Genomic DNA, 16242 nt, shown 5'->3' with positions numbered 1-16242 from the left:
GGTAAATCATCCCAGTAAAGCTGAACTCCACACAGAACAAAATCTTTGAAGTTCTCTCCAAAGTCTGGTGACATAAGTTTGTTTAGTTCGGAAATTCGCATCATTTGTGATTTCGGAAATCTGGAAGAGTGTTCGCAGATTAGATAATCTAAGAATGGTACGTACATACTGATTCGAAAATACTCTTCATCAGACTCTGCCTCAACATTTGATTGGTTTATTTGCAATTTCACTAACCTTGGCTTTTTAATATTAGTCCCTAGATCATGAGCTAGCTCTTCATATTTTTCGAGGATAGTTTTAAACTTTTTGTTGCTGTGATGTCGGTGCTTTTGGATGCTTGCTATTGTGTCATTGACTAGTTGCATTGCTCTGAATACGTCCATGTACTCAGCCTGTAACTTTCGAGACAGGGGTAAAGTAATCCCTAAAATATCGCCTGGAACAACAACAGAGATGATAAACTCCGATGATAGCATGCAATGTAACAATGCAAATGCATTGCTCCCTTGAGATGATTTTTGGGCTATTGCTTGTAGTACAGACGGTAGGACAGGGAGAGCCTCTAGAAAGGTAAGTACAGCATCATGCCGTTCAATACATCTTGTTTCACACAGTTCCTTGAGAGTATGTTTCCCTTTCTTCAGCCTATCACCCATTTCTTGGTCTAATGCATGTATTCTCCCAGCGGATTCACGAAAAATGTTTGCTACTGAAGAAATCACCCCTACAGCAGTCCTTATGCTATGCACTGTACAAGCTTTACTTACAACCAAATTAAGTTTGTGATTAGTACAGTGAGTGTAGAGGGCCAGCAGCTCTAGCTGCATTATTCTAGCCTGAACGCCTTTAAACTTTCCACTCATATTTGACCTGCCGTCAAATGCTTGTCCACGACAGTTACGAATGTCCAGGTTCAATTTGGCAAGTTCTCCTAATACTGTATGGCAAATGTTTTCGCCAGTGAGGTCTACAACGTCAACAAACCTTATAAAGTCTTTTTTAATGGAATAAGTAGCAAGGTCGTAATAGCGAATACATACAGACACTTGTTCCTTAATAGAATTATCTGTTGTTTCATCAACAATCAAGCTAAAATATACTGCATTCTTGATGTTATCTGCAATTTTGTCTGTTATTACCTCACCACAACACTGGATTATATCGTTTTGTGTGGTCTTGCTTATTTACCTGCTGTTTTTGCTACATGACTCTATATGTGACAATAGGTCCTTGTCTTCAGCATCTACTCGAAACTTCAATAAAGCCTTAAAATTCCCTTCTCCATAGGACGACTCCTCTGTTTTTAAGTCTCCATCATCCCTGTGTCCTCTAAGTGGAATATTTTGGACACCACAAAAAATTACCGTTTTTATGATAGGCATAAATTTCTTTTTGTTTTCTTTGACAAGAGCCTTTTCTGCACTTCTGATTTGACAGATCACATAATGAGATTTTCCCTCCATCACCTTTACAAAATTTTGGCTTGCTACTACATTTGCTTTATGTTATTTGGTGTTTGAATGATGTTTTAAAGTTTCTGTTGCCTTTTTGAAAGTACTTAAAGGCTCTACAACCAGTTTACTGGTGGTTCGCTGTAGGAAACATTTTGATAGAGATTAAAAACGGACGAAAACGAGCTTCTACTGCGCAGCTTAGGTCCCTCCCCTTCTTAGCGGCGTAGAGGGGAGTGCTACAGAAAGAAAACATGAGTACGGTACACACCATACTGAAAGCATCACGCTGCTGTTGTGTAGTCGGTTCGCCTACTGTAATACTTGAAATATGTACGATTTACTATCCCTTTCAGAGCGGTTACTGTTGGAACAACAAAACACGTTTATACAGTATACATTACACTGAAAACAAAATACATTTTCCAGTTTACTTACCTACTGCAGTTCTTCAATGCCAGACAACTCGCTGTCCATTTCAGAGTGATTTCTGTAATCACTGTAGCTATCGGTGTCATCTGAAGTGTCAGTTTCTTCGCCTAGGTTAATAATCACTTCCTCCAGAGCGATATCAATTGCCCCTTCCTGTGTTCTATATCCGTTTTCAATTGTTTGTACATGTGCACATACTGATTTCCATTTGTCCTGATATATCTCGAAGAACCATTGATTGCACAAAGCGATAGCACTTTTAATGTTAAAATCAACATTTCGTTGCGCAACCCATTGTTTAACGTCCGCCCAGATGAGTTCGATGGGATTTAAATCAGGGTGGTATGGAGGAAGACATAAAACTCGGTGAGAGTGCTGTGACATAAGCTCGTCAATAACGTAACTCTGATATAGTTCTTTGTGTTTTTTTATTATTTCGTACAACTCTGGTTGCAATATGTCGGGCCGGAATGCAATGCCCTTTTCACTTAGCCATGTCTTCATGTCCTCTTTCTTGGAGTTGGAATTAGGACACTTTTCACGGAGTTTATTGTGATACGGTGCATTGTCTATTACCAGAACACTGTTTTCTGGAAGATTAGGTGTAAGCTTCTCTAATATCCATTTTTCGTAATAAGTGGCGTTCATTTCATTGTGATAGTCGCCTATAGCTTGCTTTGAACGCCACATTAACAATGCGTCCTTGATAAAACCCATTTCGCCACCTGCGTGAACAATTATCACTCGCTCGCCTTTAGATACTGGTTTCAACAGGCCTGCATTGCTTTCGTCACTCCATGATTTTGTTGTACAGTGCGAGCTCAGTATATACGTTTCGTCCATGTACACTATAGGCCTGTTTTGCTGCCTAGCTTCCTTTATCTCTCTTAGGTACGCAATCCGTCTGTATCTTATTTCTTGCCTCTCTGTAAGTACAGAACAGTTTGTTCTCGTTTTCTTCCATCTAAATCCCAATTCCCGCACGATTTTTCGCAAGCTTGTTGCTCCTTCTTTAAAACCAATACTCTGTTGCAGTTCTTGTAGTAGTCTTGGGATAGTAGGGGCGATTTTCTGATTTATATAAAAATTGTGAATACTTCGTCGCACAACGCACTTATCAAAATCGTCAAGTCCCGTAACATGCTTCGTACGCGTCCTATGTTTGTTTGTTTGGTGTTACGAAACTTGTGCCTTCGCCGATTGCAATACTCTGCATCTCTTTGGTAATCTGGGTAACAACATTTTTAGACACGCCTGTAGCCGCAGCAACACGTTTTCGTAATTCGGCAAAAGGGATTATGGGCTCGAGCTTGTTTTTCATTTTTCATGAACTCAATTACATTCGCAATAACTTCTCGCGTTTGACTATGCAGAACCTTGTGTTTCAGCTTCGAATGTATTGGAGGCATTGTTACGTACGTACCTAAAGAGAATGTGCACACAAACTCCGACAATTCTCACAGTACTCTTTTAAATACGTATAGTTATTCACGAACACAACACTACCATGGAAAGAGAAAGACTGATATATTCACTCACGATAGTAGTCTACTAGACAGTCGTGCGCTATCGCTGGCCTTGGCAGGCACAACCAATCAGAGCACGGGCGCCGCTTGGACTCTCAAGGGGGGCGGTTTTACGACCTGCGCGTCTCAAGGCCCTTCCTAGCCTGCGCGAGTTGTACCTAAATGAACATCATTCGTACCACCCTCAGATCGTCCAAAGAGTATGCAACTTTTACACAATCCTCCGTTAAGCTTTTTGCTATACGCAAGCCATGGTTAGAATTTCAACCAGTTATACTGAAACGGCCTATTCTTTTTTCTCTCAAGAATCAAAGGAAAGTTGTAGTTAGTTGGAGGTACCCACGAGTTATTAATCCATTGCTATATGTCTTCATTTGATAGTGAAATTGAAACACTTTCACTGTCCAAAAGATATCCAAAGTCACGATCTTGCCACGAAATTGCTGGCACCGGCACCTCACTACTAATCAGGACTGTTTTACTTAAAGTAGATTGAGAACTAGTAGACAAAGAAGAGGAAGTTGTAGGCTTAATCTCATCCTGTTTATTCGAGGGTTTGGAGGAAATTGGTTCTGTCAGTACTTCGTGCTTCTCTGATTCTTCTACTATGCCCTAAAAATAAAACACAACAATGAAATTCAAGTTTAGTTTTGAACCAAGAATCAAAATGTGGTACAAAGCATTTTAAGGCTAACCACAGTTTACAAAATGTTTCAATGATTTGTTTTTTGTATACAACCCCCTCTCGAAGTAACGCTCTAATTCTTATCCATTTCAAGAAAACAGAGCGCTCATTAAAACAGCTCTAATCAAATATGTTTTCCCATAAGAGTGCATGTTAATCAAAATATTTCGTTTTTCTATTAGGTAAATGATAACTGACTACCATTTAAATCAAAACACTCTTCCCCGTTTAAATCAATTTACAAAACTAATTTGTATCGAAAGACATGTTAAGTACATTAAATTAAATTTTGAATAGCCTGAAATTAAATTTAAAAACATTTGCGTACCACATTGTTCACATAATAACGGCTTGGGCCACTTGGGTTTTGGGCAAACATTCCTAAGTAGGCGCAAAATAAAATATATTTTAACAAAAAATAACCGAATTCAAAATAACATATTTTAATAAAGAAGCAATAAAAAGTAAAAAATAATTGATTTATTAATTTACTTCTGTTTACTTTAATTAATTAATACACTTGTTAATGTAATTCCCGCATCTGCTTTCAAAATGTGTATCTGAAATTAAATGACACACCAGCGCGATCTGGTAGCGTGAAGTAAAATAGAGCTGAAAGCTTCTTGTTTTTCTCACCAGAGCTGTTACTGATGTGGTAGATGGAGTGGTGTACTATAAACATTGGCTGAACACGGAATGAAAATGAAGGAAGCGAATATCTATAAAGGAAAGAGCAAAATATTGTTAGTTAATTTGTCACATTTATTAGTTGCATTGTATTAACTACACACATGATTGTGCTATTTTGTGCGCACAGAAATAAAAATTATCATAAGAGAAACAGCGCTCTCTGAATCGATAGTTGCGCTACTTAAAATCATGCCCTAATTAATTGGCGTCGTTACTTTAAAACAGCGCTAATCAAACCGCGTTACTTCGAGGGGCTTGTGTATTTTGGAATTAATTTTCCGTTCATCATAGTGATTACGTTTCGCGGGTATGAACTTAGATAGTAATTATTGTTATTGCAAAGTCTCACAATGAAAATAAGTACATACACAGGCACACAGCCCTATATAATTTTGGGATTCACTTACCTTCGATTTTTTGCAGAAAAAAGGAATACAAGCCCAGTTGTCTCCTCTTTTTCTTACTATTCATCTTAACAGCACTGAATTAAAAACACTAAATATAAACTAACGCATAAATAAAAATACTATAATGCTGTTGGGTGAGATGGTAACTCACTAAGCCACATAACCTGCCCTAGGTTATAGATACTATCCCTTCTGCCTGGATCCTAGAACATTCTTGGCCGTTCCCAACAGTTCCTAGAAATTCCTGGCGGCGTTAGCTGGAACTACTCGTACTACCTTGAATCGAGATTATCGATTATTAGAAGTAACTTCGATGTGCGGCTCTAATGAATAAGTACCGTAAAATGTAAACTACAGAACGTATTATCATTAAATTTCATAAAAATTTATTTCATGCACTAATTTATCCAGTGCATCTTTTAAACTTCAGGGGGGGGGGGGGGCACGTGTCTCCGTGCTCCCCCCCTGGATCCGCTTCTGCGTGTTTGGTTTGTATACTGCGTGGTCATTGTGTTGTCATTGCGTGTACATTGCGTGGTCATTGCATGTACTTTGCGTGGCTATTATTGCGTGTCCATTGCGTATACATTACGTGTCCAGTGCATACATTGCGTGTTTGGCATGTAAACTGCGTGGTCATTGCGTTGTAATTGCGTGTACATTGTGTGTCCAGTCCGTACATTACGTGTTTGGTGCGTACATTACGTGGTCATTGCGTGTACATTGCGTGTTCAGTGTGTACTGCGTGTACTGTGTGAATTGCGTGTTTGGTACGTACATTGCGTGGTCATTGCGAGTACATTGCGTGTCCAGTGCGTGTACATTGCGTGTCCAGTGTGTACATTGCGTGGTCATTGTGTGTACATTGCGTGTTCGGTGTTTACATTGTGTGTTCGGCGTGTGCATTGTGTTGTCATTGCTTGACAACAACTATCGAGTATCGATGCCGTCACTGTGACAAGATTTTCTCAAACAACAGCAATTCTCGACGACACGAGAAGAGAGAATGTGCTAAGAATCCTCCTCGCAAAATGATTGGCTGTGAGAAATATCATAAGCAGTTTGCCAGAAAATATAATATGAAAACGTACATGAAGACATGCAGAGGTCGTGCTGTACGACAGAAAATAAAGGTTTCTCTGCAACAGCGATTAATCGATTCGCTTAAGAGTACACTGGGAGTTGGTACAACTGCAGTAACATAATTATCTAGTTCGGATCTGAAAGGTTCGCCTTCTTCAACTAGCAAGGGCGTAGCCAGGGGGGTTTTTAGGGGTTTATACCCCCCCCCCCCCTCCTTAGCACCAAATATTTAATTGATTTCTTATTCATCACTCAAACAAATTTAATATTAAAATTAATAAAATTTTTACCATTATAATATTTCAATTTAAGAACCGAAAACTGCTAAAATAGCACTATTTTACACCTTAAAATCCAAATTTTCCCTGGGGAGGACCCCCGGACCCCCCGCTTTAATATGGGGGGGGGGCCATGCTTATTAACACCCCTCATACACAAATCCTGGCTACGCCACTGTAAACTAGGCATCCTTTCAGCTACTGTGATATGTCGTTCACATTTTCCCATGATGCACGAAAGACATGAGTGGAGCAAATGTGTAAAGAATTATACTCGTACGGTTTCGCTGCGATGAGTGCCATGTTTGGTTTACACGTATTGACAGTTTATGACGGCATACGAAAAAAAATGTAAAGGTAAAGTCCGTGTGCTTACTGTTAAACTACCAGCAGACTCTTCGACTCCTCGGTTTAGGTTGGAGACTCGTGAGCGCACAAGCACAAAAACAGATGTTCAGCAACCGATTGTTATGAGGCCTGGACATGAAACTAAACCCAAGACTGTACTCGGTGAATTACAGGTGAATGATAATGGGTTCTACTTGTCACAGTCTGCCTTTCGTGGAACATTGAAAGACTACTATTATCTAAATACGTTTAATAAGTCGAAAGACATTAGTACTTTCTTGATGACATCAGGCAGAACATTATCAATCAGCTTACTGATGACGTGGCAAAAAACAGTCCTTTGAAATATAACTTGTGGTTGGACTGTGTATATGTTAAGCGGTATCCGTCCGAGGACAAAGTGAAGAAGTGTGCTTTCAAGACTTGGGCTGCTGTAATTTACAGTTCTGACTATGTGAAGCAGTCTGTTAACACGGTGTCCAGAAACTTTGTCAAGAAGAGGAAGGCTATGTCAGTAAAGGATCTGGCAGGTTTCTGTCTAGTATAAACCAATTGGAACTGATAATTAGTCATTTCACGCCGATGCAGAACTAAATGTTTATTAGATTGTTAACTTTCACAAGTGTTTCTGTAGTAGAATAGAAATTATGTAATACAATTATGTTTGTAAAAAGAACTTGTGTTTTATTTTCGAACCTGTTTTTTTAATTTAATTTATTGATCAAGTATTTGACCAAGACAATCGAATCAATCATTATATTAATGAGTGATTTTTTTGATGAACTTTGGAATTTTTCCCAAATTTCTTCGTCAATAAATACAAATTTCCTAGATGGCGTCCAAATTCCATGAAAGCGGGCGCCTCAGTAATAATAAATGAATATTGCACTCTAGCGGACCAAAATTAAACTAACATGATTGTAGCGCACTCTATCAGACGAAAACAAGATGGTGGACTCCAGCAGACGAAAAAAATATGGCGGAAATTGCATCATACAGGCTGATGTAATATATATATATATATATATATATATATATATATACCTTGGCATTAGTGGTGGGTCAGTCTGCCGGCGGCTTCTGTGGAAGAAGGATCTATCGTCATTTTTTATTTTTGACCTCACGGGGTTCGAACCGAGGACATAAAAGCGTTTTTTGGCAATACTTTATTAACATTTTATTAATTAATTTTTTTTTTAACTTTTAAATTTTTACCAAAATTTCTAGCATAAAAATTATCGGATTTTTAAGATGGCATCCGTAACGAAAATGGCAACGATCTAAAATAGAAGATGGTGTCTGGAACGAAACGTGTCACGATTATGTCATACACATCTCAGATGGTGGGCATAACTAAATGCGCAACATTTATAGAATGCAAGATGGCGACCGTAACGATATGTGCAACAGTGTTTTATAAATATTTTTATTAAAATTTAATTAAATACATTTTGTTATGAATTTCCAAAATTTTTCCCAATTTTCTAGCATAAAAATTACAGATTATCAAGATGTCGGGCGTAACGGAAATTGCAACGGTGATGTGATAATCCAATATGGTGGCCATAGCATCCTAATTGTTAAGGTGTGGCTTAGAGCGGCTAATCGCTAAGGAATTTAAGCCGTTTTTAGGAATTTCGAAGCCGATGACAATTTTGAGGACTAAAACGGGAAATGTTCCCTCAAAATGGGAGTTTTACCGCAAACATGGAAAAAATTTTTTTTAGGAATATTGAGTTAAAAATGGCCGCCGTGACGTCAGAGCAATCGGTCATTGACTCCATCCACAATCTACAGTCTAGAAGCCTGTCCCCAGAGCCCGATTTTACACTACTAGTACACACTGGACACACATGACACACACAGGACACAAAGGATACACAGTAGACAAGGACACGCATTGAAACACAATACACACTGATCACGCATTTGACAAAAAGGAAGCACATTTAGACGAAAATTTAAATTGGTGTGATACGGAAGGTAAAATATTGCTTGGGGGGGAAGGGGGGGGGGGGTCGTATTCAGAAACTGTTTGTTCTAATTTTATCCAGAAAATATAATTTGACCTAGAATAAGTTATGATTATGTGTGGGGAGAGGGGAGGATTTTGGTTATTTCTGTTCCTCAAACTACTATTTGAATTCCCCCTTTGATTGCAACTGATACAAACAATCATCAACCAAAAATACAACATATGATCGACCAGCGACTTTTTTGTAATCATCTAGAGTAAAGCAAAAATTGGAAACAAGATAAATAAATGTTTAATGACAATGTTGACCGTTAAAAACAAAAATAATTGTACAAATGCGTTAAGACATTTGCAGCTACTTTTGTTGATAGTAATTATACTGAAGTAGTCGGAAAATTGTATATAAAAATCCAAAATCAAAGAAATTGTTTTTGAAACACTCGAAGACAAAATTCTTAAAACTTATACCCTTGATTTCTTAAATAATGGAATTAATCATTAGATATCACAGAAGTGTAAACGATCGGTTGCATTGTCTTTCAATCTTATTTAAGATCTGTAACAATATAATAAAGTCATGTTAAGAGGGTCATAAATATTATGTTTAGTTGTATGTAATATTTTAGTTTGCCTAATGTAACTTTTACCCTTAGAATACTAAATTTCACCAAAAATGAAGGTTTTTAATACTTTTACACTTACTCACAAGGTAATTCACTGGATTGTCGTTAGTGTTCTGGGAATAGATGCGCTTCATCACACGTAGAGCTTCCTGCTGTTCCCCTTGGTCCAGGAGGTACCTAGGACTCTCGGGCAACAGAAGGAGCACGAAGGAGCACGCCAAGATGCCAGGCACCGCGCACAGGACCACAAACACTCTCCACGAGTTGAAAGTTAACCATGGAAGATCAACCTCCCAGTCCTGCGGGATCACAAGCCAAGCAATGCCTGCAAACACAACACCGTTACAGTAACGATGCCAATGTTCACAAAGAAAACGATACAAAAACCTCAATTCAGTTAATTAGTTGCTACGTCTCTTCTTTCATAATTTTAAATCTGCGTATCGCAAGATAACAATTGTTAAAGTTAAATGTAGCTTATGAAGTAAATTGATGATCTTTAAGGCCCGTCTACAATTACGTTGTCCTAAATAGTGTCCAGCGGACACTGATCGCTGATTGGTACATGTGGCCCTCTGACGTCATAGGTGGTGTGGGCGATGGTCATAATCTCCCTGGTCCAAATACATTGGTGCACTTGAACTTTTTGTCCCAATCTTTGTCCTTTGGTAGCATATAAGAAGAACAACACGCATGATATTTGCTGTATCCGGTTCCCGTTTGAAAAAAGGTAAACAGAAAATAACGGGCTGAATACCAAGACGACCAAGACAAAATATTAATCAGTGCTGTCCGTTTGCGACCGGCGCTTTTCAAAGGCCGAACCCAAGAACTCATTTTTGGCTGTGTGATTAGAATTCATTTACCTATTAGCATTTACTTATGCCTTAATGAATAACTAAATATTAATGCACTCCCACAGCTTTCACAAAAAATAAATTAACATTTGAAACTAAGCTGAATATTCATTAATTTACGATGATAAAAACAGAAAAAACAATCGAAAAACACCTAATCATGTTGGCGTTGTATATGCGTTTTGCGCTCTGGTGCGTGGATTCAGACATCGGACATCGCAAATGTATAGAGAACAGTTTTCCGTGTAACAATGTGACGTCATTCACTTTGGATAATGGCATGGATCACCCACAAGTCCGGACTGTTGTAGATGGACCTTAAAACTCTCTTTTTACTACTTTTTTTATTAACTCGCTTTCTTGTCTGTTTGTTTTTCTGTTCGGTACAAATTTTGTAATCGATTATAAACTAATTTCCCAATGGCTACCCCACTCAGTAAGGCAGCATATGTACTTCATAATTACAGTAATAATGAAATTGAGACGATGGGCTCTTGCAATGTCCATGTACAATATGGGTTACAACAGTGCACACTTCCCCTCATCATTGCTAAGGGATTGAAGCGTTCCCTTCTTGGAAGAAATTGGATGCACACCTTGGGGATAGAAGTTATTGGTGTGTTATGTATCTCAGAAGCATGTAACGACGTTATCAAGGAATTTCCAGAGGTGTTCAGCAAAAATTTGGGTAAGTTCAAGGGGCTACCTATATTGTTTCAGCTTGACCCAGGAGTCAGACCTATACAGCTTAAGCCTCGTTCAGTTCCATTTGCACTCCTTCCAAGGGTGGAAAAGGAGTTAGAAAAGGTAGTCTCCCAGGTTGTGTATACACCAGTTAAGCATTCGGAGTGGGCGACACCGATTGTTATGGTTATTAAGGACGATAGGGAGGTCAGAATTTATGGGGACTACAAGAGCACCTTGAACAAGGCATTACAGCAGAACTTGTATCCCATTCCACCTGTGTGCCAGCTGCTAACCAAATTGAATGGGGGCACCACTTTTGCAAAGATCGATCTTGCACAGGCATTTCAGCAGCTTGTAGTTGATGAAGACGCTGCAAAGACTCAGACAATCATCACACACAAGAGTGCTTTTCAGGTTAATCGGCTGCATTTCGGCGTACGTGTTGCCCCTGGAATTTTCCAGCGGTTTATGGAAGGGTTATTATCTGGCCTAGATGGAGTGGTTCCATATTTCGACGACGTTTTGGTAAGGGGTGCATCAGCAGAAGATTTGCGTAGCAATGTACGACAGGTACTGCAGGTTTCCAGGAAGCTGGGATTCATGTTAAACCAGAAAAGTGTCAGTTTGGAGTACCAGAGATAACGTTCTTAGGGTTCGTAGTGGACCAATGTGGGTTATAACCAAGGAGCATGTAAGAAGATCTGGAGTGGACATGTGTAGGGCGAGAGCGAAGCCAGCCGGTTGCGAAGAAGGGTTGAAAAGAAAGAGGAAGAGAGCGTATTTCTACTGCAAACGCAGCCCCAGCCCACTTGTCCTTGAGGTTTGAGTGGCGCTGGTGTGCGGCTACAATGGTGATTTCCTGTAGCGCATATGCTGTACAAATCGATGGAATTCCAAGCCGGATGGCGTTGCTTTTCACATGTATTAAAGATTTTTTTTTTTTTTTTTCATTTGTTAACTAAATTAATTCCCAAAACTTTTGAAGCATCAGAAAAAAGTGGCAAATTTTTTAAACGGAAGTAACTAATCTTCGAACTTTTCGAAAAACCTAAGAAAACTATTTAACAAAGAGAAGTTGTTTCAGTTGTAAGTATAATTCTTTACTTTTTTCATAGATTTCCAAAACGTGACGATCAACGACAGATCTGGGAAAAAGCGACAAAGCGGAAAAATTGGACTGCGTCTCCGAACCATGCATTGTGTACAGTGCATTTTGAAGACAAATGGGTCTTAAGAAGCGAAACTCTAACTCGATTAAAGGATGATATGGTGTTCGGTATATTAAGGTTTCCCTCAAAGGAACGGTTTCACAATGCTTTTAAGATATTAGATAAATCCCAACATAAGTTTAAAACATTTCTCTTAAAAGTGTGCTTCGTAGCATTAAAAGACGTGCCTTAATTATTTTGCAAATTTATCATTGTTATGGTGACGATGTCAGGGGTTTTCGTATTTTTTTTAGAAATATAGTACAGTATGTATTAGCAACTACGTTAAGAACTGTTATTTTATTCACACAGAGAAAAGAAATACAAAATGCTAAAATTTGGCGTCTGTCTTTTTATATCCTATATAGGCTTGTTATTATATGTGTGTTGTAACATGTATAAAAATGTTAAATATATTCAACAATATTTGGTAAATATATATATTTAAAAACTTTTATGTACGCTACTTGAAACTACGTGAAAGGTTTTCAGTCTACAAAGGCCTATTCTATGATTTTTTAAAATTATTAATTCTTATGCAAACAATTAATAAAATTGAAAGTTTCTTACATTGTCAGTATATGCATAGCATTACAGTTATTACAAACAATTTTCTACCAGTGTTTAGCTAAGGTTTGCATGTTACGTTGGTTGAGTAAGTAGACTGGAAGATGAACATGATATTGAAAAAACTTCTAACTTCTACTAATACACGTATATTACAAGAGATTTGTAATAGATTAAATGAAGTAAGTAAGAATTAGTTTTTTATAAACGTTGTGTATGAAATTATAAAATTTGAGAAGTATAATAACAAAAAGAAGTGCGTTACGAAGACATATGTCGGTAGTGTTACCCACTGAAATATTATTCCCACTTCAACTCTCTGTAAAAATAAAAGTATGGGGTTGAATGCGTCAAGAGTGGTAAATAAATAAAATTTGAAGCTTCTTCCTAATTTCATACGCAGGTGTCCCCCACCTATAGTTGCAAACAAAAATTTTTCCTCGATGTTGAAATTTACTCTGCGTATTGACAAAAAAATTTGGCAGTAAATAGGTATTTAATTTTTAAAAATGAAAGTATTCATGTTTCGAAAAAAAGATTAAAGCGGTGTGGGGAAGAATGTTTACAAATAATCCAGTAAAATTTTCAGTTTGATTGTTTTGTTAGTTTCGGAGCTGTTGCGAGTTTAGTTTGGAGGATTTTACGGCCGCGCGAGACAAGTTTGGCTCGTTTTCGTTTTCTTCCAGCGTAGGAAGCAGGGAACAAACGCCGATACCCGGCTTCACCTCGCATCCTTTGCTGGCCTTCCCTTGTCCTCTCCAGATGTATTACTGTATATTAGCTCCATGGTTATAACCCACAACGGACAAGGTTCGTGCCATTCACGACGCACAAACTCCGTCCAAGAAGGAAGAGCTACAAGCCTACCTTGGACTCTTAAATTTTTATCATTCCTTCTTGAAAGATAAAGCTGATGTGGTGGAACCCTTGCATGATCTATTGCGCAATTCAGCGAAGTGGGAGTGGATACAGTGACATGAAGCAGCTTTTGCCGCGACCAAGCGCCTCTTGTCGTCGGATTCCTTGTTGGCTCATTATTACCCTGACCTACCACTAATTCTGACGTGTGGTACATCTCAATTTGGAGTGGGAGCTGTTCTAAGTCAGACGAGCGCACGGGGTGAAGATATTCCTATTTCTTTTTACTCCCATACAATGACTCCCACCAAGCTCTATTATGCTCAGATTGATAAAGAGGAACTGAGTATCATTGCTGGAGTCAAGAAATTCCATGACTTCTTATACGGTCGGCGGTTTGCGATCAACACAGACCACAAGTCATTGATTGGATTATTTACGACAGACCGGGTAACTCCAAACATAAATTCGCCACACATGCTTTGTTGGAGTATCATCCTCAGTGGTTATGATTTTGAGCTGCGCTATAGGCCTGGTTCCAGCATCGCAAATGCTGATGGACTCAGCAGTATCCCACGGCCTACCCCTGATGTTCCGGCTCCGATGGAGGTAAAACTTCTCGAAGCATTAAATGCGTCACCTCTGACCGCATGTCACATCGATGCGATGACTCGAGCTGATCCGATCCTATCAGGTGTCTGTCATTGGGCTTTGACGGAAAAGCCGCATGACAAACAGGAGGAGGAATATGTTCCCTTTGTCAGGAGGCAACATGCACTGACCGTACACCGGGGGTGCCTCTTGTGGGGCTCCCGGGTCGTTATTCCGCCAGCCGGGCGACCTGAGATTTTGAAAACCTTGCATGTGGGTCATCAGGGCATGGTTAATACAAAGGAATTAGCTAGGAGTTATGTGTGGTGGCCTGGTCTCGATGCAGATGTGAAGCACAAGGTGCAGCAGTGTGACACATGCCAGACATCACACTACGCACCATCCAAGGCACCCAACCAACAATGGGAGTGGGTCAAGCAGCCTTGGTCTCGCCTGCACCTGGATTTTGTTGGTCCGCTGCATGGCCAGGTTTTCCTGGTCGTTGTTGATTCGTTTTCCAAATGGCTCGAGGTCGTACCGGTCTCTTTCGCGGATGCGAGGAGTGTCATTACAGCATTATTGATCCTATTTTCCACACATGGAATTCCAGATATGCTGGTCAGTGACAATGGCACTGCATTTACGTCAGGAGCATTTAAGTCCTTTGCCAGCAATAATGGCATTCGGTTGGTCACAGTAGCACTGTACCACCCATCCTCGAATGGTCAGGCAGAGAGAATGGTTCTGACCACCAAGGAGATGCTTAAATGAATAGAGGGTAGTGACCTGCACCAACGAATAGCAAGACTGCTCAACACGTAACGCCCTGTTCCACAGCAGGATCCAGCCCGGTGGAACTACTTATGGGTAGGCGTCTGCGGACGTGCTTGGATAGCATTCACACCGACTTTGTACAGAAGATGACGGACAAGCAGGGGGAGAGTAAGAAATTGACTGCCAAACCATGTTTCGCGCTAAACGATTTGGTATATACCCTGAATACAGGACGAGGACAAAAATGGTTAGCTGCCACCGTTGTGGCGGTAACGGGGCCAGTATCATATGTTGTGTTAACAAGTGGAGGAGAAAGGTTGCGACGGCATGTCGACCAGCTGCGAACGAGGTATTCATCAACGGTGGAACGTGAGAGGGATTTCCCTCCAGATGCGAGGGGTTCCCAGGAAGCACGTGAAAAGGGGGCAAATCAGCCGGAATCAACAAGGAGTTCTGAAAAGGGAAATGCACAGGCATTGCCATTTCCAGTCAGTGGGGAGGAGGCTGGAGTCAAAGACTTCGGCCAGCCTCGAGTGTTGTCACGTCCGCCAGGGCTGCTGCCACCACTTCCGGTCCAGGACGAGGAGACTGAGTTCAAAGGATTCAGCCCACCCAGGTGCATCAGGGGAAGAGTCCAAGTGGAGACTGTTGTATGATGAAGACAGGCCACTCAGGGCATCAGTGAAACTAGCATGGACTAAGGACTTTGTGATGTGAGGTTGTGTGTCATGTGCTGTGTGTTATTGCGTATAGTAGAGTGTGGGAACCTGATGTAGGGGAAAGGAGTGTTATGTATGGTAGTAGGAATAATTGCCTAGAATGGTACATGTACATAGCCTCTGTTGGTACCACTGTCAAGTCAAGATGGACTGTGGTTGTTGTGTTGTGTATGATGTGTACAAGCCACAATAATTCGAAAATTAAATATAGAACAGTACCTATAGAAGAAAACAATTATTTTTAAGAGTAAAATTTGGAATTAGATTTTTGGAAGTACTGTTTCTTGGTGTAGTTAATCAAGAGCATAATATGATCTGATAGTATTCAATAATTCTCTCTTCTAAGAATATTTATCAGAAAGACGCCGTCTTGGTTTCAACCATTTGTGTGAAACATTTTTTAAAAATATCTTTAGTATTAAATATTTGTGCTCTGATCGGCCATAACAATTAATTAATGAAATGCCTTGTCGTTAATAA

The 16242-nt window shown here is 39.6% G+C and overlaps 1 protein-coding gene across 5 annotated transcripts in view; it reads right to left on the bottom strand.

Moving 5' to 3' along the window:
* The window catches only part of LOC134543053 (synaptic vesicle glycoprotein 2A-like), a 130886-nt gene that overhangs the window by 45928 nt on the left and 68716 nt on the right, over positions 1-16242 (bottom strand). For 3 of the 5 annotated variants that reach the window (XM_063387782.1, XM_063387774.1, XM_063387792.1), the window contains exon 6: positions 9585-9826. In XM_063387782.1, the coding sequence (XP_063243852.1) occupies positions 9585-9826 (242 nt within the window). Of the gene's footprint in view, positions 1-3880; positions 4025-9580; positions 9827-16242 lie in introns of those variants that run through there. The other 2 variants (XM_063387820.1, XM_063387827.1) reach the window with 2 other exon arrangements.

This window comes from Bacillus rossius, chromosome 1 (assembly GCF_032445375.1).
Source record: "Bacillus rossius redtenbacheri isolate Brsri chromosome 1, Brsri_v3, whole genome shotgun sequence".
NCBI lineage: Eukaryota > Metazoa > Arthropoda > Insecta > Phasmatodea > Bacillidae > Bacillus > Bacillus rossius.
The sequence above is the reverse complement of the archived record's forward strand: the minus strand, read 5'-3'. Positions and strand labels throughout refer to the sequence as shown.